The 25,215-nt window shown below is 44.3% G+C and overlaps 2 protein-coding genes across 2 annotated transcripts; one reads left to right on the top strand and one right to left on the bottom strand.

Moving 5' to 3' along the window:
- The first annotated feature begins 9,334 nt into the window (after window positions 1-9,334).
- Window positions 9,335-13,490, top strand: LOC109880830 (microfibrillar-associated protein 1). The gene is made up of 8 exons (XM_020473017.2): window positions 9,335-9,552; window positions 9,891-10,107; window positions 10,405-10,549; window positions 10,729-10,922; window positions 11,282-11,551; window positions 12,026-12,185; window positions 12,525-12,614; window positions 12,984-13,490. The coding sequence occupies exons 1-8, from the start codon at window positions 9,471-9,473 to the stop codon at window positions 13,161-13,163; spliced, it is 1,338 nt and encodes a 445-aa protein (XP_020328606.2). The 5' UTR covers window positions 9,335-9,470; the 3' UTR covers window positions 13,164-13,490.
- LOC109880831 (huntingtin-interacting protein K) lies at window positions 13,485-15,021 on the bottom strand. The gene is made up of 4 exons (XM_020473018.2): window positions 14,684-15,021; window positions 14,217-14,272; window positions 14,072-14,123; window positions 13,485-13,820 (listed from the first exon to the last, which is right to left on the bottom strand). The coding sequence occupies exons 1-4, from the start codon at window positions 14,843-14,845 to the stop codon at window positions 13,725-13,727; spliced, it is 366 nt and encodes a 121-aa protein (XP_020328607.1). The 5' UTR covers window positions 14,846-15,021; the 3' UTR covers window positions 13,485-13,724.
- Window positions 15,022-25,215: the final 10,194 nt, after the last annotated feature.

Here is a 25,215-nt window from a genome sequence, read left to right as displayed (position 1 = left end):
TGCAAGTTCTCCCACTTAAAAAGATGAGAGGCCTGTAATTTTCATCATAGGTACACTTCAAGTATGACAGACAAAATGAGAAAAAAAATCAAGAAAATCACATTGTAGGATTCTTATTGAATTTGTTTGCAAATTATGGTGGAAAATAAGTATTTGGTCAATAACAAAAGTTTATCTCAATACTTTGTTATATACCCTTTCAACTCCCTCCAAAGACTTTTTGGGATAATTTTTTCTGCCTCGTCATGCCTTCACCCAGTCTTCCCCTTTCCGGCCACAGGCTCCGAGAGGTGTTCCCAAGCCATGTCATTTTTACTTTGTTCCCCATCTCCTCCCTTGCCACCTGATAGGCACGTCACCTGGTATGCAAGTGCATATCCCTAATCAACGCTATATCCTCTTGAGGTAACTCAGCACTGTATATGCTTTCATATCAATGCCTTCAGAATGTTGTCCAGTGTACAATTACCCCAACATCTATCCTTTCATATGATGCATTAACCAATAAAGCAACTAACCCAACCCAACTATGGCGGTTAAAGTAGCTCCCAGACCCAACCCATCTGCATGTCTACAGTGGATTCTAGTCTTTCTCTCTTTAGCTCCACTTCCTCTGTCATGGTGGCTTCAAGCTCACCCGTTATACAGTTGGACCTCACTTCACGTGAGAACTATGCACTCACCGAGGAGAGACATGGCGATCTTTACCGCTGCCGGTGCTGTAAATAGTACTGTGTGTGGACCAGACCAACGCTGTCCCAACACCACCACCTGATGTATCTTGATGTACACTCAATCTCCAGAATTCAGCCAGTACCCTCGGTTATCTCCTGCTACTCATGCGCCACTTACACCTTGGAATATACACACTGCAATGCATGGGTCATTTCCTGACAACAGGACAACAACACTCTCCCCTTATGGCCAGATCACTAATTTGTGACATGTAAATAACAGCCCCTAGTACTCTCATCAGTTACCTGTTACCAAGCCATGTGGCATGAGTCCTCATAAAATGATATCTCAACAATACTACTAAAGTAACCCCTACTACTACTGACACTGCCCATGACCCATACCTCAAACTCCCTCATTTCTGCCATAGTGTAATTCCATGCTGTTACTATAGCCTTTAATTACTGTCCCTACAGTTACTGCCGTGAGAATAACTACTGCATGGAATCTGCCAAGTGTTCGCTGGCTGTTATAAATGGGAAAGAGATGAATAACGTTGGAAGAATATCCAACCTAACAAAACTCTGAGTCACAGGTTTCTTGAAAGTTGACAATCCTGTCTGAAATGCCAACACTATCTCTGCTACTTTCAACATGATCTGGGTATGTGTAACGTTCAATTTAACTTCATAATAGTCCCTATATTGTGCACAGTTAGCTGTACGCGTTCTCCTACGAGCTATCTCCTGTAACAATATACAATATATCTCAAATCAATTAGTCAATATACCTCAGTCCCTCATCTGGAACAATGATCACTCTTATGTTCAACGAAACCTAAAAAATATTGACTTAAACAGGGAAAATAGAAAATACATGTTTTAATAATTTCACACACCCCTTGATGCGACTAAAACTAGGTAAAGAACCGTCCATCCGTTACGTTCTATGTGATGTGATGCTGGTCTCCATGCCCGTCTCCTTCATTTTCATCCTTGGGTGTTAATGCAAGACACAGACTATGAGCCTTGTATGCAATTGATTGTACCGAATCATCCAGCAATCTATATGTATTGATGCAATTTAACATAAACATTCTGATGACATGGTAAAACCAAAAAAACGTAATGGTTGACCCAAGCTATCATCTAGTGAGTTCTTTAACAACCTCCCTGTCGGAGAACACTTAAAGATAAGGTTTCTAGATCCTCTCTAGGCCCAATAAATTTGAGCAGTGCCCCCACCCCTCACCGTTTGAGAGCAACTCTCTCTCGCTCTATCCGAATCAAAACTAAAACATTTGATAAATTATCCACCCCAAATTTAGAATGATAGCGCTTAGTGCTTTACTTTGAGTCTAACACTCAAATTCCAGCTTCTCAACCCAGCACACATCATCCCGGTTAGAATGTACAGTTATAAACGGGACCTTTTATTGCCGGTAATAACTGGTCTCATTACAACCCCCGTTTTTCCCTGTTTTCCTGTCTCGAATGGCATGGTAATGAAAGATCAGTATCTCAATGCATCTTAGTCTAAATTGTTTGCATTGTGTAGACCTTCCTCAATACCACCCCCAATTAAACAATTACAGGCACGGTTGACCACCCCACCCTTCTCCCGGCACTTATCATTCTAGCGTGTCTTCTTCTGACAGCGTTACAGTTCATCTTCCCAATGGCACATGTAACTCTTGCCTGTCACATTTGATGGCCCTTAGTAATGTCCCGATTTCAATATAAGCGGCAGGGTAGCCTAGTGGTTAGAGTGTTGGACTAGTAACTGGAAGGTTGCAAGTTCAAACACCCCTACCTGACAAGGCACAAATCTGTCGTTCTACCCCTGAACAGGCAGTTAACCCACTGTTCCTAGGCCGTCATTGAACATAAGAATTTGTTCTTAACTGACTTGCCTAGTTAAATAACGGTTCAAAAAAAGTAATCAGTTTTTCCCACGTACAAGTCTCTCACCTGAGCCACTACCACCATTCTGCCTGGTCCATTTCTCCCACCAGGAGCATGAGAGAAGTTTGAATGTTATCTCTCTCCATGCTCACTCCACAGCCGCTGTCTCAGGAATAGAGTTCCCTACCTTCCCGGTTGGTCCAGTCTATCCTGCCTCCTTGGTAGGCTCTCAGTTTCTATCTGTACCTGGCCTTCAGTCTCTGGCCCTGGTTGCAGGTTCACACTGTTCAGACTTAGGTTCCCAGACTCCTATCATACTGCTCGTCCCCCAGTCCTCTGTTGTTCTAGGCCACAGTTCCCTGTACTGGTCGCCCCTAAGTTTGTTGTTCTGCCAGGCCCTAGGTATCCTACCCAGCTAGGCCCCACAGTCGCTGGCCTGTCTGCAGTCTTCTGCCCTGCTCAGATCACAGCCCCCTGCCTTAGCTGTTAGACAGTTGCCTAGCCCGCCTGGTTTAGTGCCTACTAGGCACAGAGTTTGCTGCACTAGCTTGCTGTCTCCAGACATATTCAGTCTGCCATACCTTGGCCCACCAGGCTTAGAGCCTCCTGCCCTGCTAAGCCACAAGTTATCTGTGCTGGGTTCTCAGCCCTTGTCTGCCCTCAGTCCCTAGCACTAGGTCCTCAGTCTCCGTCTGCACTAGGTCTGCTGTCTCCAGCATTGGTCGGACCTCAGTCCCTAGCCCAGGTGGGACATCAGGCTCCTTCCCCGCCAGGCTCAAAGGTACCAATCTTTCCAGTAGGCCCTGAGCCCTACTGCTCTCCTAGCCTTCAGTAGTTTCATTTTCCCTCTCAGTTCCAGAGTCAGTTTCCATGGCAGGTCCAGGTTCAGCCATTCTAGTTTTGCTGTCTCCAGCTCTAGTCGGACCTCAGTCCACTGCTCCGCCAGGCAATAGGTTCTCTGCCTCACTAGGTGTGCAGTCCCTGCCTCTAGCCAGTTCACAGCCCTTAGTCTGCAAACAGTCACCTATTTATTTATTTTATTTTATTTCACCTTTATTTAACCAGGTAGGCAAGTTGAGAACAAGTTCTCATTTACAATTGCGACCTGGCCAAGATAAAGCAAAGCAGTTCGACAGATACAACGACACAGAGTTACACATGGAGTAAAACAAACATACAGTCAATAATACAGTATAAACAGGGTCTATATACAATGTGAGCAAATGAGGTGAAAAGGGAGGTAAAGGCAAAAAAGGCCATGGTGGCAAAGTAAATACAATATAGCAAGTAAAACACTGGAATGGTAGTTTTGCAATGGAAGAATGTGCAAGGTAGAAATAAAAATAATCGGGTGCAAAGGAGCAAAATAACTAAATAAATTAAATACAGTTGGGAAAGAGGTAGTTGTTTGGGCTAAATTATAGGTGGGCTATGTACAGGTTCAGTAATCTGTGAGCTGCTCTGACAGTTGGTGCTTAAAGCTAGTGAGGGAGATAAGTGTTTCCAGTTTCAGAGATTTTTGTAGTTCGTTCCAGTCATTGGCAGCAGAGAACTGGAAGGAGAGGCGGCCAAAGAAAGAATTGGTTTTGGGGGTGACACCTGCTGGAGCGTGTGCTACAGGTGGGAGATGCTATGGTGACCAGCGAGCTGAGATAAGGGGGGACTTTACCTAGCAGGGTCTTGTAGATGACATGGAGCCAGTGGGTTTGGCGACGAGTATGAAGCGAGGGCCAGCCAACGAGAGCGTACAGGTCGCAATGGTGGGTAGTATATGGGGCTTTGGTGACAAAACGGATTCCACTGTGATAGACTGCATCCAATTTGTTGAGTAGGGTATTGGAGGCTGTTTTGTAAATGACATCGCCAAAGTCGAGGATTGGTAGGATGGTCAGTTTTACAAGGGTATGTTTGGCAGCATGAGTGAAGGATGCTTTGTTGCGAAATAGGAAGCCAATTCTAGATTTAACTTTGGATTGGAGATATTTGATATGGGTCTGGAAGGAGAGTTTACAGTCTAACCAGACACCTAAGTATTTGTAGTTGTCCACGTATTCTAAGTCAGAGCCGTCCAGAGTAGTGATGTTGGACAGGCGGGTAGGTGCAGGTAGCGATCGGTTGAAGAGCATGCATTTAGTTTTACTTGTATTTAAGAGCAATTGGAGGCCACGGAAGGAGAGTTGTATGGCATTGAAGCTTGCCTGGAGGGTTGTTAACACAGTGTCCAAGGAAGGACCAGAAGTATACAGAATGGTGTCGTCTGCGTAGAGGTGGATCAGAGACTCACCAGCAGCAAGAGCGACCTCATTGATGTATACAGAGAAGAGAGTCGGTCCAAGAATTGAACCCTGTGGCACCCCCATAGAGACTGCCAGAGGTCCGGACAGCAGACCCTCCGATTTGACACACTGAACTCTATCAGAGAAGTAGTTGGTGAACCAGGCGAGACAATCATTTGAGAAACCAAGGCTGTCGAGTCTGCCGATGAGGATGTGGTGATTGACAGAGTCGAAAGCCTTAGCCAGGTCGATCAATGAATAAACTAGCACTAGGCTATAAGTTCCCTGCTCAGCTAGTTCTGCAGCCTCCCACCATAACTGGCTTGCAGTTGTCAGTCTTAGTGGTAGGTTAAAAGTCGACTGCCCTGTCAGACCATGAGTTTCCTGCACTGATAGGTTCAGCCCCATGACTTGGGGGACCCACTGTTCCCTGACCCCGGGGGATTGCTGTCTCTAATTCTGTGGGGCCGCTCGCCTCCTGCCTTGGACAACTCAAAGCCCTGACGATGTGGGAGACCACCTGACCTCATCTCTGGGGCCCAGCCGGCCCCTACATCCAGATCCCTGATGATCCTCGACAGTTGTGGCCGGTGTGCAACATTCTTCCGCAGCAGTAGACCATACTCAGCGTTCAAAGATGGGCCCCAGCTGCCCTGCAACAGCTGAGTCAGAGGATCCTCCGCCACACCCGTGTTATTCCATGGGGTGGCCCAGGACTGTCCCTGCGTCTCCATGCACCTTCTTTATTGGGCGGCCCATAATCCCCTTGTCGGCACCCTACAGGCCCTCATGGTCCTCTAAAGTGACAGTAGTAATAAGCTTCCCTTCACTGCTCTGCCCCTTTGCCCTAACTGTCCTTCTATACAGGACTAGGCGCTTAAGAACTAAGCCCCCATTGCGACCTTTTCCAAGTTGTTTGGATTTCCATAAGAAATCCAGGGGCGGCTGTAAAAACCATTGTGGGCCATTGAGAGATTGCGAAAGTGGATGCTTGAATCAAACAGCGCCTTGAGCCAAGTTGGTGAAGATGAATGTCCTGAATGGACAACAGTAGTGTCGAAAAGTAGAACAAAATGGGTGGATATCTCCGCTGTCAATCACAGCCCTTCGGTTTTTGGCCAATCAGTTGGCTTGGACACACATGTGGACACTGCACCTGCCCATTCTAGCTTAGGGTTTGGTCGACTTCGCAAGAAGAAGACAAGAAGAAGACACAAGTTTGGATGGTGACCAAGTTTACAGTTTACTCTTAAGAACATTGTGAGTGCAACAAAGGGAAACATCAGTAGATTCCTAAGTAACTGAAGAGTGTGTGTGTTAAAAGTATACAGTTGAAGTCGGAAGTTTATATACACCTTAGCCAAACACATTTAAACTCAGTTTTTCACAATTCCTGACATTTAATCAGAGTAAAAATTCCCTGACTTAGGTCAGTTAGGATCACCACTTTATTTTAAGAATGTGAAATGTCAGAATAATAGTGGAGAGAATGATTTATTTCAGCTTTTATTTCTTTCATCACATTCTCAGTGGGTCAGAAGTTTACATACACTCAATTAGTGTTTGGTAGCATTTCCTTTAAATAGTTTAATTTGGGTCAAACGTTTCGGATAGGCTTCCACAAGCTTCCCACAATAAGTTAGGTGAATTTTGGCTTATTCCTCCTGACAGAGCTGGTGTAACTGAGTCAGGATTGTAGGCCTCCTTGCTCACACACGCTTTTTCTGTTCTGTCCACACATTTTCTATAGGATTGATTTCAGGGCTTTGTGATGGCCACTCCATTACCTTGACTTTGTTGTCCTTAAGCCATTTTGCCACAACTTTGGAAGTGTGCTTGGGGTCATTGTCCATTTGGAAGACCCATTTGCGACCAAGCTTTAACTTCCTCACTGATGTCTTGAGATGTTTCTTCAATATATCCACATCATTTTCCTTCCTCATGATGCCATCTATTTTGTGAAGTACATCTGTCCCTCCTGCAGCAAAGCACCCCCACAACATGATGCTGCCACCCCATGCTTCACGGTTGGGATGGTATCTTCGGCTTGCAAGCATCCCCCTTTTTCCTCCAAATATAACAATGGTCATTATGTTATGTTATTATATTATGGTCATTGTGATACAGTGAATTATAAGTGAAATAATCTGTCTGTAAACAATTGTTTGAAAAATTACTTGTGTCATGCACAAAGTAGATGTACTTACCGACTTGCCAAAACTATAGTTTGTTAACAAGAAATTTGTAGAGTGGTTGAAAAACGAGTTTTAATGACTCCAACATAAGTGTATGTAAACTTCCGACTTCAACTGTATGTGGTAGTGATGAAGATGAATAAACCTCCTGGACTGAGAAGCATCCGTGCTGCTTTTGCCAGACAGCTTGTAGCGAATCAGAACCAATTTGATCAGCATTAAGTTCTAGTGGGTAAGGGCATTCACAGCCGACCGCTCAGACGAGCTCCCGCTTGCTGCATTTTTACAACTGGAGTGGAGGATACATGTATGAGCGATAATTAATAGTTTCTGTTTGGGATGCGTTTGTTGAGTAAGGATGCAGATGTGGGAGACCTGTTTGACGTGTTGAAAATGGTGAAGTATGCGCTGGGAAAAGTGGAGTCTATCAGAGTGACCAGGAGTGGTCTTATTTTGATTCATTGTATTTCTGAATAACCTACAGTACCTACGCATGTGAAGCTTGGTTACGTCAGATATTCTGTAAGAGCTTTCATCCCCAAACTCCTTCATGTTTCATGTGTGTACAGACGCACGGAGTATACTGAAGAACGGTGTGTAGAAGGACCACGGTATTTCAATTCTGTCATTTTTATTTCTGTCATTTATGTTTTTATTTATTTACTTTTCTGCTCTTTTGCACACCAATATCTCTACCTGTACATGACCATCTGATCATTTATCACTCCAGTGTTAATCTGCAAAATTGTAATCATTCGCCTACCTCCTCATGCCTTTTGCACACACTGTATATAGACTCCCCCTTTTTTTCCTACTGTGTTATTGACTTGTTAATTGTTTACTCCATGTGTAACTCTGTGTTGTCTGTTCACACTGCTATGCTTTATCTTGGCCAGGTCGCAGTTGCAAATGAGAACTTGTTCTCAACTAGCCTACCTGGTTAAATAAAGGTGAAATAAAAAAATAAAAAAAAGACAGATTTTTACCTTGTCAGCTTGGGGATTCGAGTCAGCAACCTTTCAGTTACTGGCCCAACGCTCTAACCACTAGGCTACCTGCCACCCTGATAAGGTGGGACAAACTTGTGTACTGGACAAGGTTGAAAGGACATCCTGTGGTCACGACAACTGGGGAATGCTGGGAGCAAGGATTGGGTAAGTAGAGGGCATACGGGTGGACAATCGGGCAGAAGGTGGTAGAATATGGACTGGGGGCGAGCGAGATAGGGCTAGCAATTACATCGGGTAACGTTCCTCCGTGGCTTTTTCCGAAACCAAGAGTAGATGTGGACATAATTGAGGGCAGGAGAGAATGAGGTGAGGATGTGAGACGGTGTGTGGAGAGACATATAGATAATCGGTTTTATTTGTTTTTAAGGATATATACAGATGGTTAAAATGATCCAGTCAGTGGTTGGGTGGGGGCAGTGGTGTATATCCCAGATTTCAATGTTAGAGTATGTAAGCGGTTAACTGATTATGTGTCAGTGTATGCGGCCGAGTTGATGGCCTTAAGATGGGTGGAGGAGGTGAAACCACTCCGTGGTGATCTGCTCTGATTTACCTGCAGTTTGAGTAGTGTGAAGATGGGCAGGTCGGATAGGGGAGGCTTGTTTGTGGCGATGATGGTGCTGTTATTGGATTGGAGAGGATGGGAATGGTGGTAAGCTTTTGCTGGGTTCCTACCCATGTGGGTGTGGAGGGGTAATGAGAAGGCAGATGTGGTGGCTAAGAGTGCTGTGAGGAGAGAGGGGGTAGATATTAAGGTCCCGCTGGGCTGCAGGGAAATCAAGTCCTTGATCTGGGCAAAATGGCTTGATCTTTGGCAAAGGGAGTGTGATGCTAGTAGTAAGGGGAGGCAATTTTACAGCATGCACCGGTTAGGAAAGGAAGATGTGGGGAGTATGGGATGTAGGACAGAGGAAGTTGTGTGGAGTAGACTACAGTTTGAGTTTTAATGCCACGTTGTGGATGATAGAGAGACAAGAAACAGGTATGTGTGATGAGTGTTTAGTGGAGGAAACGGCGGTGCAGGTGTTGATATTTTGTGGACTGTATGACGTAGATAGGGAGAGATTGTGTGAAAGGGTTAGAGGCTGGCTGGGTTGCTGTAGTGGACGGAGGAAAGTGGTGTCTAGGGCTCTATTTCACTTTCTTAGAGGAACATGAATAATGAATATAATTTAATAGAATATAGGTAGGCCGTGACTGGTCTCACACTCCAGTGTTGTAGGTGGCAGTGTATGCTCCTTAAAAGGATGCGATCCGATCCGCCAACCCAATCCCAACGAAGAAGAATGATTTCCGGTAATGTTAGAGTATTTCCTGTGGTGGTCGAGAAAATAAACGACGGGTTTGTTTTGCTATCTAGAAGTCGATTTAATTTTTTGTTAAAATTTTGATATTGTTGATCGGGCAATCATGTCTGGACGGGACGCCCTCAACATGAAGCAACCGCCGATCCAGTCCACGGCTGGTGCTGTGCCGATTCGAAATGAGAAAGGTGAGTTTTCCTGTAGCTAACTTTAGCTCCTGGACTAGGTGGTAGCCGATTTCATGGTAGCAATAGATAGCTATCTAGCCATCCAAGTACACAACTTTGTATAACTTAGCTAGTTAATATCACGATATAATTGCATGCTGCATTTTCTTAATTGTACGGACAAACCTTTTGTCTGCGTCTACAGTAGATATAAAAATCACAATTTATGCCCTTACTCATGTTTCAATCCATCACAAAACCAAAACGACAGTATATACAACTTAACCTCACTAAATGTAACAGAGTAAGTAGAGCCATCTATGATAATGGACAGTTTGCTCGCCTACTTTCGTCCCCAGGTGAGATTTCGATGGAGAAGGTGAAGGTGAAGCGATATGTGTCGGGTAAACGTCCCGACTATGCTCCCATGGACTCCTCTGACGAGGAGGAGGAGGACTTCCAGTTTATAAAAAAGGCTAAGGATGCCGAGCCTGAGATGGAAATGGAGGAAGAGGTGGTGTCTGACCCGCGTCTCAAGCGTCTGCTAAACCGCGTCTCTGAGGATGCCGAGGAGAGGTGAAGATAATTCTCATTGATCCATCTTGTAAACCAGTGGGATCCTGTGTTGGTTGTGATGGCTCCCAGTCCCATCTTCATTGAGCTGAACTGTATTTGTCAGTAGACGCCCATAGTTGGGTGAGGGGTTGTTAAAACCTTTCTGCACATATTGTGGGTTATCAGGAATTTGAATACTATGAATGACTGACTGATTTTTATTGGGCTTTGATCTCTAAACCATTTAGGCCTAACTATTAGCCCTATTGGATGTTGAGTGCTGTGATGATTGTAAATGTTTCTTTCTCTCTCTCTCAGGTTGGCAAGACACAGACAGATCGCAGAGCCGGAGGTGGTTGCAGAGAGCAGTGAAGACTCCGACGAGGGAACCTGGCACCCAGAGAGAGCACCCGAAGAGAGCAGTGACGAAGAGGAGGAGGAAGAGGAAGAAGTGGATGATGAGGTGAGTGACACAAGGATCTTCTTGGAAAGCTGGATCAGGCACCCCTTTTATTCATTAAGATTTTAAAGACAAAACTGATCTTAGAACAGCACTCCTACTCTGAGATGCTTTGTGAATACGGTCCCTGGTGTGTAATATGGAATGGTATACGTAACACATTGACTTTGTTTTGTGTGTAGGAAATCGAGAGGCGGCGAGCGATGATGCGCCAGCGAGCGCAGGAGCGGAAGAACGAGGACATGCCGGAGATCATGGAGGTGGAGGAAGAAGGGAATTCGGGCGCGGAGAAGGAGGAGTCGGAGTCAGAGTACGAGGAGTACACGGACAGTGAAGATGAGGCCGAGCCGCGGTTAAAACCAGTCTTCATCCGCAAGTAAGGAGTCCTGCCATCCAAGATTACTCCTGAACCATTATCAGGGCTTAATATAATTTATTTCAGAATGTAATAACTTTATTTTTCTAAGGGAAACTTTGATCGTGGGCTTGGGATTAGACAATTCAAAACTGCCAAATTGACTGATGAAAATACATTTGGCTTATACAAGAAATAATTTAAATTTAAAAGCCAGTACAAAACTGTTACCAGCTATGCTGTTTTCTACTGCATGCATCAGTTTGTGTATACCTGCTGTCCTGTTATCATATGAACAGAGTATGTTCATAACAAATGGATTGTGTTGCAGCGTTTGTGTCCCGAGTGAGAAAATGAGATTTTGATGTGTATCTCCTCAGGAAGGACCGAGTAACAGTGGCGGAGCGCGAGGCGGACGAGCTCAAACAGCGGGAGCTGGAGGCGGAGGCCAAGAAGCAGGTGGAGGAGCGGCGGCGCTACACCCTGAAGATCGTGGAGGAGGAGGCCAAGAAGGAGTTTGAGGAGAACCGCCGCACTCTGGCTGCTCTCGACTCCCTGGACACGGACGGGGAGAATGAGGAGGAGGAGTATGAGGCGTGGAAGGTCCGGGAGCTCAAGCGCATCAAGAGGGACCGGGAGGCCCGTGAAGCGTGAGTACAGTCAGACTTAAACATGAACCATGGTGTTCACTAGGCACAAAATGAACATAGATCTGAAACGGTCAAGTGCTATCTTGAAACAGTCGTTTTCATTTTTGAAACATTTTGCTACAGTGTGTCCTAATGTGCAGCACTTTAAACCATTCAAAACCATTTACAGGCAAATGCATAAGAGCGGAACATATTAAGACAGTCTTGAATGACAATGAAAGTAGACATCAGAAATACTTCACATAGGGCATTGATTCACTTAACCATTGAAAGCTGGTGTTGTTCCCTCTCAAAGTAAAAAAGGCTAGTGTCTTTGTTTTTAGATTATGTGATTATCTGTATGAATGATCTGTATGAATGATCTGTACACTTGAAGTGTTTATACCCACGTTAATAATTACTGGTCCAGAATTCATTATGTTGACACGGGCCTTTGCTGTCCATGTAACCCACTTGCCTTGTCGGATTTTCCAGAATGGAGAAAGAGAAGTCTGAGATTGAGAGGTTCCACAGCCTCACCGAGGAGGAGCGCAGGGCCGAGCTGCGGAATAATGGCAAACAGATCACAAACAAGGCCTCTAAGGGCAAATATAAGTTCCTCCAGAAGTACTACCACAGAGGAGCCTTCTTCATGGTGAGTTGTAGACACGGGGGTTCAGAGAACTCCGTACAGTGCATTCTTATAAGAAACACACCACCAGATGTTGCTGATGAGTGATTGTTAGAATTGTAGGAGAAAGTGTAAGTATAGGAGTGATCTGTCTCATGTTTGTTAGCCACTACATGTGTTAGATTGTTGTATGAGTGATTCTTATAAGCAGTGTGTGTGCACTGTTGTAGAATATTCAGAGATGTGATTCAGGTATATAAAATATGTATGATCCTTCATTCATATAATTGAAACTTGGTAAACGTATTTTGTCCGACTAGCTCGTCTTGTCTTTGATGTTGGCTGAATGTGATCTGTTTCCAGGACGAAGAGGAGAATGTGTTCAAGAGAGACTTCAGTGCCCCCACTCTGGAGGACCACTTCAACAAAACCATCCTCCCCAAAGTCATGCAGGTCAGCTGGACTTCTTTCAAACATTATACTTTTGTAGCACATATAATCCCCCTATGTTTATTTATTATAAATGTACACTATCAATGTAAACAGCAAATTCATACTGTTTTTGAACCCAGTGTATTGGCAACCCCTATGTAAATTCATTTCTTTAATTTATAGTGGCTATACAGAATGTTTTTTGTTCTGGAGCTGCTCTTGAGACAATGTTCTCCTAAATGGACAGATATTATCCAGACATTACCTCAAAATAAGGATGTGTGTGGTTTCATGGCAATAAATTATACAATTATGAGCCATACAGTCAACAATTGGCAAATAAACATCCACAGATAGTTCATCTTTAACAACCCCCTCATTTAATTCCAGGTCAAGAACTTTGGTCGCTCCGGACGCACTAAGTACACCCACCTGGTGGATCAGGACACCACATCGTTTGACTCAGCCTGGGCTCAGGAGAGCGCTCAGAACAGCAAGTTCTTTAAGCAGAAGGCTGCAGGAGTGAGAGATGTGTTTGACCGACCAACGGTGCAAAAGAGGAAGACCTGAATCTAAGTTGAGGGGGAAGAGAGACACACTTGGGGTGTGTTCAGTGGGATGAAATGTTTCAGAATGTTGCAGATGGAAATAGAATATACTTCAGTGAAGTGTAGTTCATGGCCATACATTTACCTGCAATATCCTGAATGCACCAACCCTTTGAGCAAGGCCCTGGGTTATGCCCTGATAATGTGTAGATGCTTCATGGAGGCATATTGATGTAATTTTGTACATTTTCAAAGTTGTGTAGCTATTTTGTTTTATCGCCATTGATCTGACATCTGTTAATTTCTAACTTGGATATAAAGCGTACGTGATTAAAACATAACATTTTCATCCATTGGTTTTATTTCATTCCACATTTATTATAAATCAAAAACAGGTGCTTGCAAAAGTAATCCATTTTTAAGTATTGTTGAATATACATAGAGAGAAATGCAATGTTTTATTTCAGTTGACAAAATGTCTGATTTGAGCTATGGAATGGAGTCAATGAATACAGTCAGGCTAGGAAGCAGTCCAGTGTCCAATGCTGCTGCATAAAGCTGCTCTCGGGTCAGTTTCTCCTGGTCAGTTTGACAGGTCAATCAGAGCCTCTACCACATTGCCCATGTGTTCTCTCAGACTGCGCTCGGCCACTCCCCGGGAGATCTCCATCTCACCCATCTGTGGAAAGACAGTTGAGGCAGGACATTAGAATAATCAGAATGGGTAGTTGTATTGATAGAACACTTCAGACGGTCTATGAATGTATCTCTGAAGCATAGTTTCTAATAACACCCCCTAGTAGAATATGGATGACTAGAGTTCCAGAGGACTAATTTGATTTAATGCTTTTGTGATGCAAAAGATCATTAACTTTAGATGAGGGTTGTGACCCTGAAACTTAAACAAGAAACATGTCGGGGGATACTTACAATGAGTTCTACATCCTCTTTCTTGATAGTGACTTTAGCCAGTTCCTTTTCCCTGAAATCATAACCACAGACAAGTCATTAGTGTACTCATTCATTTCCAGATCAATGATTGTTGAATGAAAATCTGACAAAGGAAGTGACTCACCTATCTTGTTTAGCTTTCTGTTCTCTTGATCTCCTGTCTCCAATCACTGACATAGCCTGAAACAGGACATGCAGACATCAGAAAGTCAAAGGGATCATATCTGTATGACAGCACTGACGAGTCAGTAACTAGAACTCCCAAAACAGGTTGGAAGAGTAAATTATGCAAGGCAGAAAAACCTACAAGCAGCCATAGGCTAACGCTTGCTGAATAGACAGAAGCTCTACCCTGTCCTGGGATGTACAGCGCCTGTTCTGTTCAGGGATGACTTGGTTAAACAGCACGTGCCAACGTGAAATGACGCGTTTGTATGTTGATTACGGTAACATTTTCACAACACATGGTTTGTGCAAATATGTTTCCATTCTTCACTGTACGCCGGTTAGGCCCGTTGTTAGCATACGCTAGCTAGCCTTCATGCTAACGTGGGCACCCATCGTCGCCCCGCGTGCTTGGCCCAGTCTCACCGTTTCAAGATCGGAGCTCGATATTTCCTTCTCCTCGGCATAATCGGTGACTCTCTCCAAATCGGCAGCCCCACTATCATGTTTCCGAGGCTTTTCTGCTGGTTTTCCAGTGCAGTTCTCCTCAGCTTCCAGGTCCAAATCCACATCTCCCTCTGCCGCCATGTTTGTCCCTGTAGAGCCGGAACGAAAAGAGAGTGGGTATCCGTTTACAAAACTATCGGAAGGCAAATTAAGAAGCACCGATGTCACATGGTTTCCAGTGTGAGTGCTAACCAAGTCCTTCGGACTTTCATACCCTCATTGCAGGTTACAAAAAGGTTAAGGTTAGGGTTATGTAAGAGTTGGGGTTATAGGGTAGGGTCGTCCCAAGGATCCCAGATAGCGAATATAGAAAAAAACGCAATCCATTATCAGCAATTTGTACGCAAAAATTCAAATATTTTACATTGATATTCAGTTTTAATTTGTATTTTGTTAACTTCATATACAATTAGATTAACTAAATCTTTATCCTAAATTATGTTATAGTAGTTATGCTCATATTACCTCAAATTATGCATATTCTAGCATGCCAGGCAAATATTTAATTTACCATGCAACATACATTTCTTGATATCCTTAAAGTGATACAGCCAGTAGTTTTGAAAGTAGCGCTCATCACCAGCCAAAACTAGTCCCTGAAAAGTGTGCAAGGTGATATGTTACATCCTGGAAAAGAAGAAATGTCATGCAATTACGGATTTGCAAGTGCTTAAAGTAACTGTCCAGTGTTTCCAGATTTCTATGATATATGACATATAATTAATTACAATATGAATGAAATAGTTTTCCTGCTCAAAAATTGTAATTAAGTATGTTAAAAATCAGCTTTTCTTCGTTGGAATGGTGTGGGCGTACCACAACAATGTAATGGCATGGGTGTATACCGGTCATTATAGATATTCATGAGCGTAGACCACTGATTGGCCAGCTGGATGACATTATAGTCTTTATTTTACTAGGCAAGTCAGTTAAGAACAAATTTATTTATTTTTATTACATTTATTTTCAATGACAGCCTAGGAACAGTGGGATTAACTGCCTTGTTCAGGGGCAGAACAACAGATTTTTACCCTGTCAGCTCAGGCATTCAATCTTGCAACCTTTCGGTTACTAGTCCAACACTAACCACTAGGCTGGTTACCTGCTGCCCCACTCTATGAGGAAATAGCAAGCATTTTTTAATTGGTCTGTTTTGAGATACAAGTTTGAGATTGGATTTTTTAAGTGTTTTTTCTCCAATTTATGCTTTGGCCACAAATACAAGTATGAGATAACAGAGCATTAACTTTCAAAAGTCAGATTTTCTCAGGACAGTTACTTTAAGATCCAGTTCAATCTCTTTAAAAAAATGTGATATCCAACTTCCAAGTGTCACTTGGCCAGATGGGCCAAATGCCAAATTATATTCTGACGGGATAGGTTGATGTATAGACTGCATGAGGTTGGATTAAAGGGTACTCCGCACACCTAGGCCTATTTCTGTCTTGCATAAGAGGTTTACAGTACTTTAATACTCGGAGTCCCAACAACCTGGCCAACCTCCTACGTTTCTCTCTTGACCCCCCCCCCCCCCCCCCCCCCCCCACACACACACAATAGTTTTCCCGCCTCCTGTACACTACACTACACTTACCAATCAATCCAATTTATTTTAATCAGCTTAATCCTAAAAAGTAGAGAAACCTTCCTTGATCACATCTGAAGCCAAAATCTCTTTGACTGGCTCTCCCTCTCAGGGTGTTTGCCTTGTACATCATCTATGCCTGTCTGTTGGGGGAGATGTGTGGGATGATCAATGGGGCTCAGAGGAATGGTGGTGCTGGGGCTTATTAATGAAAAACAGGAGGGTGATATGCATATACTAAACTTGAGTGTTTCCGGGCTTGTTAACTCTGTACTGCTGTCCCAGTACCCCTTTCATCCTGATGTATGATTGATCGTTGAGAGCCGGTGGACCTGGAGCTTCTTCGCCCCCCTCAGTGCCTGCTGCACCAGTCTGGGAAGTAATGTTGTGTCGCTGTCTCTGTACTCAGGTGAGAAACTGATGAACTCAGAACGAAACATTCAGAGAGTGAGCTTGGGCTTTTGCAAGTGGTGGGACTCGTGTTGGGGTCAATTCCATTTCAATTCAGTCAATGTAGTTTAAGTTTATTTCCTGAATTTATTTCATTTAAATGGAATTGAATCCAACTCTGGTGGGACTACCTTCAAAATGGATGAGATTAGACTATCTACCTTTAATTCAATAACAAAGAATACTTTATGAATTCTATCAAATTCTATCGTTTTTATGGATCGCATTCCCAGCCTGAGAAACAGTGAATGGTGTTTCAGATATTACCATCCTGGTAAACACAATGGAATGAATAGAATGTCTTATTGTGTCCCCTCCCCTTCCCTTCCCTGCCTGGTGTTCGGTGTTTCGGTGTTCCTCAAGGTTCCGTTTTAGGACCACTATTGTTTTCACTATATATTTTACCTCTTGGGGATGTTATTCGAAAACATAATGTAAACTTTCACTGCTATGCGGATGACACACAGCTGTACATTTCAATGAAACATGGTGAAGCCCCAAAATTGCCCTCGCTAGAAGCATGTGTTTCAGACATAAGGAAGTGGATGGCTGCAAACTTTCTACTATTAAACTCGGACAAAACAGAGATGCTTGTTCTAGGTCCCAAGAAACAAAGAGATCTTCTGTTGAATCTGACAATTAATCTTAATGGTTGTACAGTAGTCTCAAATAAAACTGTGAAGGACCTCGGCGTTACTCTGGACCCTGATCTCTCTTTTGAAGAACATATCAAGACCATTTCGAGGACAGCTTTTTTCCATCTACGTAACATTGCAAAAATCAGAAACTTTCTGTCCAAAAATGATGCAGAAAAATTAATCCATGCTTTTGTCACTTCTAGGTTAGACTACTGCAATGCTCTATTTTCCGGCTACCCGGATAAAGCACTAAATAAACTTCAGTTAGTGCTAAATACGGCTGCTAGAATCCTGACTAGAACCAAAAAATTTGATCATATTACTCCAGTGCTAGCCTCTCTACACTGGCTTCCTGTCAAAGCAAGGGCTGATTTCAAGGTTTTACTGCTAACCTACAAAGCATTACATGGGCTTGCTCCTACCTATCTCTCTGATTTGGTCCTGCCGTACATACCTATACGTACGCTACGGTCACAAGACGCAGGCCTCCTAATTGTCCCTAGAATTTCTAAGCAAACTGCTGGAGGCAGGGCTTTCTCCTATAGAGCTCCATTTTTATGGAACGGTCTGCCTACCCATGTCAGAGACGCAAACTCGGTCTCAACCTTTAAGTCTTTACTGAAGACTCATCTCTTCAGTGGGTCATATGATTGAGTGTAGTCTGGCCCAGGAGTGGGAAGGTGAACGGAAAGGCTCTGGAGCAACGAACCGCCCTTGCTGTCTCTGCCTGGCCGGTTCCCCTCTTTCCACTGGGATTCTCTGCCTCTAACCCTATTACAGGGGCTGAGTCACTGGCTTGCTGGGGCTCTCTCATGCCGTCCCTGGAGGGGGTGCGTCACCTGAGTGGGTTGATTCACTGTTGTGGTCATCCTGTCTGGGTTGGCGCCCCCCCCCCCCCCCCCCTTGGGTTGTGCCGTGGCGGAGATCTTTGTGGGCTATACTCAGCCTTGTCTCAGGATGGTAAGTTGGTGGTTGAAGATATCCCTCTAGTGGTGTGGGGGCTGTGCTTTGGCAAAGTGGGTGGGGTTATATCCTTCCTGTTTGGCCCTGTCCGGGGGTGTCCTCGGATGGGGCCACAGTGTCTCCTGACCCCTCCTGTCTCAGCCTCCAGTATTTATGCTGCAGTAGTTTATGTGTCGGGGGGCTGGGGTCAGTTTGTTATATCTGGAGTACTTCTCCTGTCCTATTCGGTGTCCTGTGTGAATCTAAGTGTGCGTTCTCTAATTCTCTCCTTCTCTCTTTCTTTCTCTCTCTCGGAGGACCTGAGCCCTAGGACCATGCCCCAGGACTACCTGACATGATGACTCCTTGCTGTCCCCAGTCCACCTGGCCATGCTGCTGTTCCAGTTTCAACTGACCTGAGCCCTAGGACCATGCCCCAGGACTACCTGACATGATGACTCCTTGCTGTCCCCAGTCTACCTGGCCATGCTGCTGCTCCAGTTTCAACTTCCACCTGACTGTGCTGCTGCTCTAGTTTCAACTGTTCTGCCTTATTATTATTCGACCATGCTGGTCATTTATGAACATTGAACATCTTGACCATGTTCTGTTATAATCTCCACCCGGCACAGCCAGAAGAGGACTGGCCACCCCACATAGCCTGGTTCCTTTCTAGGTTTCTTCCTAGGTATTGGCCTTTCTAGGGAGTTTTTCCTAGCCACCGTGCTTCTACACCTGCATTGCTTGCTGTTTGGGGTTTTAGGCTGGGTTTCTGTACAGCACTTTGAGATATCAGCTGATGTACGAAGGGCTATATAAATAAATTTGATTTGATTTGATTTGATTTGGTGGAATGTGTCCCACTGACTGCCTTCCTTCTCACCCAATTCAGCTCCTGGCCATGTTCAGTAGTTCATCAACACCTCACTATGATCCACTTCTTGATCTGTAATAGTTACTGTTGACCTAGACATATACAGTTACAGTATACTATGGATTGATAGGCAGGCGGGCGGGCAGGCGGGCAGGCAGGCAGGCAGGCAGGCAGGCAGGCAGGCGGGCAGGCAGGCAGGCAGGCGGGCGGGCAGGCAGGCAGGCAGGCAGGCAGGCGGGCGGGCAGGCAGGCAGGCAGGCGGGCGGGCAGGCAGGCAGGCAGGCAGTACACTGTGATCATATTGTTATGAATCTTTAGAGTGAAATGGCCCATTTTACTGTTATACAATTCATGTCACATAGGCCTATACTGTATATTATTTTTTATAGAAAGTCTCATTGAATTCATGAAGATATTAGTTTGAACTTTGCACTCATGGGTTGCTGAGCCACATAGAAAAGGCAATCAAATACTGTTTTTAATCTCCTAACCTGCAAAGCAGAAATATTATGTTTCATCCTTTCAAAAATGTTTGGGATTGTGGTGTAGATTATGTGTAGGAAGCTTGCCATAATCTGCAGTTTCCGTGTAATCCAGAGAGCGTAAACTGGAAAATGGACTGTTATGTACACTCAATCAGTTATGTCACTGTTGATGAATGGATAAATTGTGTTGCCATGGGTTGGCATGGGAATCCTCTGACATGTGAGGCTTGCCTCTCTCTGGGTCATCGTCTTAGTTCTGTGTCTCATCACTCTCAATGGATAGTAAGACTACAATGTTTATACATTCTTACACTTCAAACAGATCTCTAAATAACTGGACTCTAAAGAATCACAAGATTTTAAAAAATGTACACATAAAAAAAACTACAGTCAACTGTGTTTTTTGGAAAACGTGTTTGGACTCGATCCAACCGTTCTTCCAAAAGGCCTATTGAAACCATAGATTGAATGCTTCCACTCAAGCGTTGTTTGGCTCCTCTAATTTGCTTTTGTCTGCTCGCTTTGGCAGTGTCTCCTCTCCCACGAGGCAAAAGCAATTATCTGTCAGTGAAAGGGCCCCCAGGAATGCTGGGTAGTAACGAGGGCGACGGTGGTGGGTCGCCCTGACCGACACTCGAGAGTAAAACCCGGGTCTTATTCATTATGCACCAAACGAAAAAAATAAAAATTTGAAACAGGGAGGGACAACTGTTTTTTCCGTTGTATATTTTTTGAAAACGTTTTGCTACAGTGTGCGCTAATGAATACAAGCCTGTTTATCTGAAGGGACTAATTGGTTCATGGAAGTTCACGGTGGAGTAATTTAGCCAACAGCAGATTAAAGATCTTCAAACCAGATTCAAGTTCTTAGTGATTCTACTCTGCTGCGATTACATCAGTTAATGTTGATTCTTGGAGAATAGTATTTGTTCATTGTCACTGTAAGGAATTAATTGGTAGTCACGATTGTGTTTTTTAGGGCAATGATTGCGAGTGTTGATGGTTTTGTGATCTCAGACAGGAGCTATGATTGCGTGACAACCAGCTGGGATGAAGGAAAACAGTCCTAACCGTGTCACATTTAGCATATTGATCAACATATTTCCATTTGTAGCTTAGAACAGATAGTAAACATTGACACAATGTGAACTTTCCACTATGTCTGAAAAGAGTTTTGTCATATATCATCAACAAAGCTTTACAGTGCATGCAGGGAGAATCAGTGTATAAGAGAGTGTGCAGTTAGATAACATAGGTCATTCTTAAATCAATCCCTAGACCCTAAACTAGGGTTGCAAAAATCCATTAACTTCTGGTTGGAAGATTCCACATATAAGTGTATATACCCCATCAAAGTATTCAGACCCCTTGACATATTCTATATTTATGTTACGTTATATCCTTATTCTAAAATTAATTTAAATGAAACAAATCTAAGAAATCTATACACAATACCCCATAATGACAAAGTGAAAACAGGTTTTTAGAAATGTTTGCAAAATTGTATATATATAAAAAACTGAAATCCCTAATTTACATAAGTATTCAGACCCTTTGCATGAGACTCCAAATTAGGCTCCGGTGCATCCTGTTTCCACTGATCATCCTTGAGATGTTTCTACAACTTGATTGGAGTCTTCCTGTGATAAATCAAATTGATTGGACTTGATTTGGAAAGGCACACACCTGTCTATATAAAGAGTACCAAGCCATGAGGTCAAAGGAATTGTCTGTAGCGCTCCGAGACAGGATGGTGTCGAGGCACAGATCTGGGGAAGGGTACCAAAACATTTCTGCAGCACTAAAGGTTCCCAAGGACACAGTGGCCTCCATCATTCGTAAATGGTGGAAGTTTGGAACCACCAAGACTCTTCTTAGAGCTGGCCGCCCAGCCAAACTGAGCAATCGGGGGGGAAGGCCTTGGTCAGTGAGGTGACCAAGAACCCAAGAACCCAAGACTCCCAGACCACAAGAAACAAGATTCTCTGGTCTGAAGAACCCAAGATCGAACTCTTTGGCCTGAATGCCAAGCGTCACGTCTGGAGGAAACCTGGCACCATCCCTAAGGTGAAGCACATTACAAAGTTTATTTGTAATGTGCACCGAATACAACAGGTGTAGACCTTACAGTAAATTGCTTACTTACAGGCTCTATCCAATAGTGTAAAAACATATTAGGTGTGCAATAGGTAAGTAAAGAAATAAAAACAACAGTAAAAAAGACAGTGAAAAATAGCAGTAGCGAGGCTATATATATATACCGGCACCGGTTAGTCGGGCTGATTGAGGTAGTATGTCCATGTAGATATGGTTAGTGACTATGTGTTAGTGACTAAGTGACTATGCATATATGATAAACAGAGAGTAGCAGTAGCATGAAAGAGGGGTTGGCGGGTGGTGGGTGGTGGGACACAATGCAGATAGCCCGATTAGCCAATGTGTGGGTGCACTGGTTGGACGGGCCAATTGAGGTAGTATGTACATGAATGTATAGTTAAAGTGACTATGCATATATGATAAACAGAGAGTAGCAGCAGCATAAAAGAGGGGTTGGGGGGGGCACACAATGCAAATAGTCCGGGTTGCCATTTGATTACCTGTTCAGGAGTCTTATGGCTTGGGGGTAAAAACAGTTGAGAAGCCTTATGGTCCTAGACTTGACACTCCGGTAACGCTTGCCATGCGGTAGTAGAGAGAACAGTCTATGACTGGGGTGGCTGTGGTCTTTGACAATTTTTAGGGCCTCCCTCTGACGCTGCCTGGTGTAAAGGTCCTGGATGGCAGGCAGCTTAGTCCCAGCGATGTACTGGGCCGTACGCACTACCCTCTGTAGTGCCTTGCGGACGGAGGCCGAGCAATTGCTGTACCAGGTAGTGATGCAACCAGTCAGGTTGCATGCTCTCGATGTTGCAGCTGTAGAACCTTTTGAGGATCTGAGGACCCATGCCAAATCTTTTTAGTTTCCTGAGGGGGAATAGGCTTTGTCGTGCCCTCTTCACGACTGTCTTGGTGTGTTTGGACCATTCTAGTTTGTTGGTGATGTGAACACCAAGGAACTTGAAGCTCTCAATCTGCTTCACTACAGCTGCGTCGATGAGAACGGGGGCGTGCTCTGTCCTCCTTTTCCTGTAGTCCACAATCATATCCTTAGTCCTGGTTACGTTGAGGGATAGGTTGTTATTCTGGCACCATCCGGCCAGGTCTCTGACCTCCTCCCTATAGGCTGTCTCATCATTGTCATTGATCAGGCCTACCACTGTTGTGTTGTCTGCAAACGTAATGATGGTGTTGGAGTTGTGCCTGGCCATGTAGTCGTGGGTGAGCAGGTAGTACAGGAGGGGACTGAGCACGCACCCCTGAGGGGCTCCAGTGTTGAGGATAAGCGTGGCAGATGTGTTGCTACCTACCCTCACCACCTGGGGGCGGCCCATCAAGAAGTCCAGGATCCAGTTGCAGAGGGAGGTGTTTTCAATGAATAGCATTCTCACGTAGGTGTTCCTTTTATCCTGGTGGGAAAGGGCAGTGTGGAGTGCAATAGAGATTGCATCATCTGTTTGGGCGGTATGCAAATTGGAGTGGGTCTAGGGTTTCTGGGATAATGGTGTTGATGTGAGCCATTACCAACCTTTCAAAGCACCTCATGGCTACGGACGTGAGTGCTACGGGTCTGTAGTCATTTAGGCAGGTTGCCTACGTGCTTTTGGGCACAGGGACTATGGTGGTCTGCTTGAAACATGTTGGTAATAGAGATTCAATCAGAGACATGTTGAAAATGTTAGTTAAGACACCTCCTAATCTGTCAGGCCCAGCGGCCTTGTGAACGTTGACCTGTTTAAAGGTCTTACTCACGTCGGCTACGGAGAGCGTGATCAAACAGTCGTCCGGAACAGCTGATGCTCTCATGCATGCCTCAGTGTTGCTTGCCTCGAAGCGAGCATAGAAGTAATTTAGCTTGTCTGGTAGGCTCGTGTCTGCTGGTGGTGGCAGCATCTCATGCTGTGGGGATGTTTTTCAGTGGCAGGGACTGGGAGACTAGTCAGGATTGAGGGAACGATGAACGGAGCAAAATACAGAGAGATCCTTGATGAAAACCTGCTTAAGAGCGCTCAGGACTTCAGCCTGGGGCGAAGCTTCACCTTCCAACAGGACAACGACCCTAAGCACACAGCCAGCACAACGCAGGAGTGGCTTTGTGACAAGTCTCTGAATGTCTTTGAGTGGCCCAGCCAGAGCCCAGATTTGAACCCAATCAAACATCTCTGGAGAGACCTGAAAATACCTGTGCAGCGACACTCCCCATCCAACCTGACAGGGCTTGAGAGGATCTGCAGAGAGAAATGGGAGAAAATCCCAAAGTACAGGTCTGTCAAGCTTGTAGCGTCATTCCCAAGAAGTCTCAAGGCTGTAATCACTGTCAAATGTGCCTCAACAATGTACTGAGTAAAGGGTCTGAATACTTATGTAAATGTTACAATTCAGTATTTCTTAAATATTTTTGGCTAAAATGTCTAAAAACCTGTTTTTGCTTTATCATTATTGGGTACTGTGTGTAGATTGATGGGGGGGGGGGGATTATTTAATCCATTTTAGAACAAGTCTGTAATGTAACAAAATGCGGAAAAAGTCAAGGAGTCTGAAAACTTTCTGAATGTTTTGAGTTGCTGACAGTTCTTTATAGGCTACAGGTGGCAAAAACTGTGTTCTGGTAGAATTTGTTATGTTTACTTGGTCTGTAACAAGAACATTTGACAGGCCCTAGTTGGGTCACACAACCCCAAAAGGTTTGGGAACCATTGATGAGTTAGGCCTATGCTGTCGTAGAGTAGTAGCCCCAGTAAGAACTGTTCTGCAGCCGAACGATGATAACCCAGTCTGGGTTATGGAGTTAGTCTACGGCAGGGTTGGGGAGAGAGCGTGAGGGACTGATAAAGGTCACGCTAACTGAGACTGGGGACTGTACAACTTCCCTGGATTATCCTGGCACAGCGCCCTGCACACTGACCCAAATCTATTCTGACTCACTCTCTCTCTGTGTACTCCCTCCCTGTGTAAACAACCCGTGTGGGCTACTGCACTTCAGATAAGATTGTGGGCGCAGTCCTTCTCTTGTCTTGAGAAAGGCCACTAGGCCATCGATCAAGTCCACCTTTGTAAACATGGATTACAAACATACAGATCACCAGCATTTTTTATAGTCTACTGTACTCTTCTGCCACGGTAGGGCCCACACCCTGCCACTCAGCCCCAGTCAAAGCCAGTTTAAAACAGAACTGAGGAGATTAAGTAAGAGTCTGTCTTGTGGAGAAGGGTTGAACAGAGATTACTGTATATCAATGGATAGCATAGAGATCTTGACTTTGTATCTGTGCCAATATGGTGTCTATGACATAATTGTCAGCGCCATTGAGGCTATCTCTATTTTAAAGTAGTCAATTAGCTTATTTTGTGTTTGAAAAGAAAACAACTTTTAACTAGAA

This window comes from Oncorhynchus kisutch, unplaced genomic scaffold, assembly GCF_002021735.2.
Source record: "Oncorhynchus kisutch isolate 150728-3 unplaced genomic scaffold, Okis_V2 scaffold1069, whole genome shotgun sequence".
NCBI classification, from domain to species: domain Eukaryota; kingdom Metazoa; phylum Chordata; class Actinopteri; order Salmoniformes; family Salmonidae; genus Oncorhynchus; species Oncorhynchus kisutch.
This window is presented reverse-complemented; position numbering and strand designations above follow the sequence as displayed.

Coding starts and splice junctions, on each gene's coding strand:
- LOC109880831 (XM_020473018.2), bottom strand. CDS start 14,845: ATGGCGGCAGAGGGAGATGTGGATTTGGACCTGGAAGCTGAGGAGAAC. Junction 14,273..14,683: donor CGAGCTCCGATCTTGAAACG/GTGAGACTGGGC, acceptor GTCCTGTTTCAG/GCTATGTCAGTGATTGGAGA. Junction 13,821..14,071: donor AAGAGGATGTAGAACTCATT/GTAAGTATCCCC, acceptor GTCTTTCCACAG/ATGGGTGAGATGGAGATCTC.
- LOC109880830 (XM_020473017.2), top strand. CDS start 9,471: ATGTCTGGACGGGACGCCCTCAACATGAAGCAACCGCCGATCCAGTCC. Junction 11,552..12,025: donor GACCGGGAGGCCCGTGAAGC/GTGAGTACAGTC, acceptor CGGATTTTCCAG/AATGGAGAAAGAGAAGTCTG. Junction 12,615..12,983: donor TCCTCCCCAAAGTCATGCAG/GTCAGCTGGACT, acceptor ATTTAATTCCAG/GTCAAGAACTTTGGTCGCTC.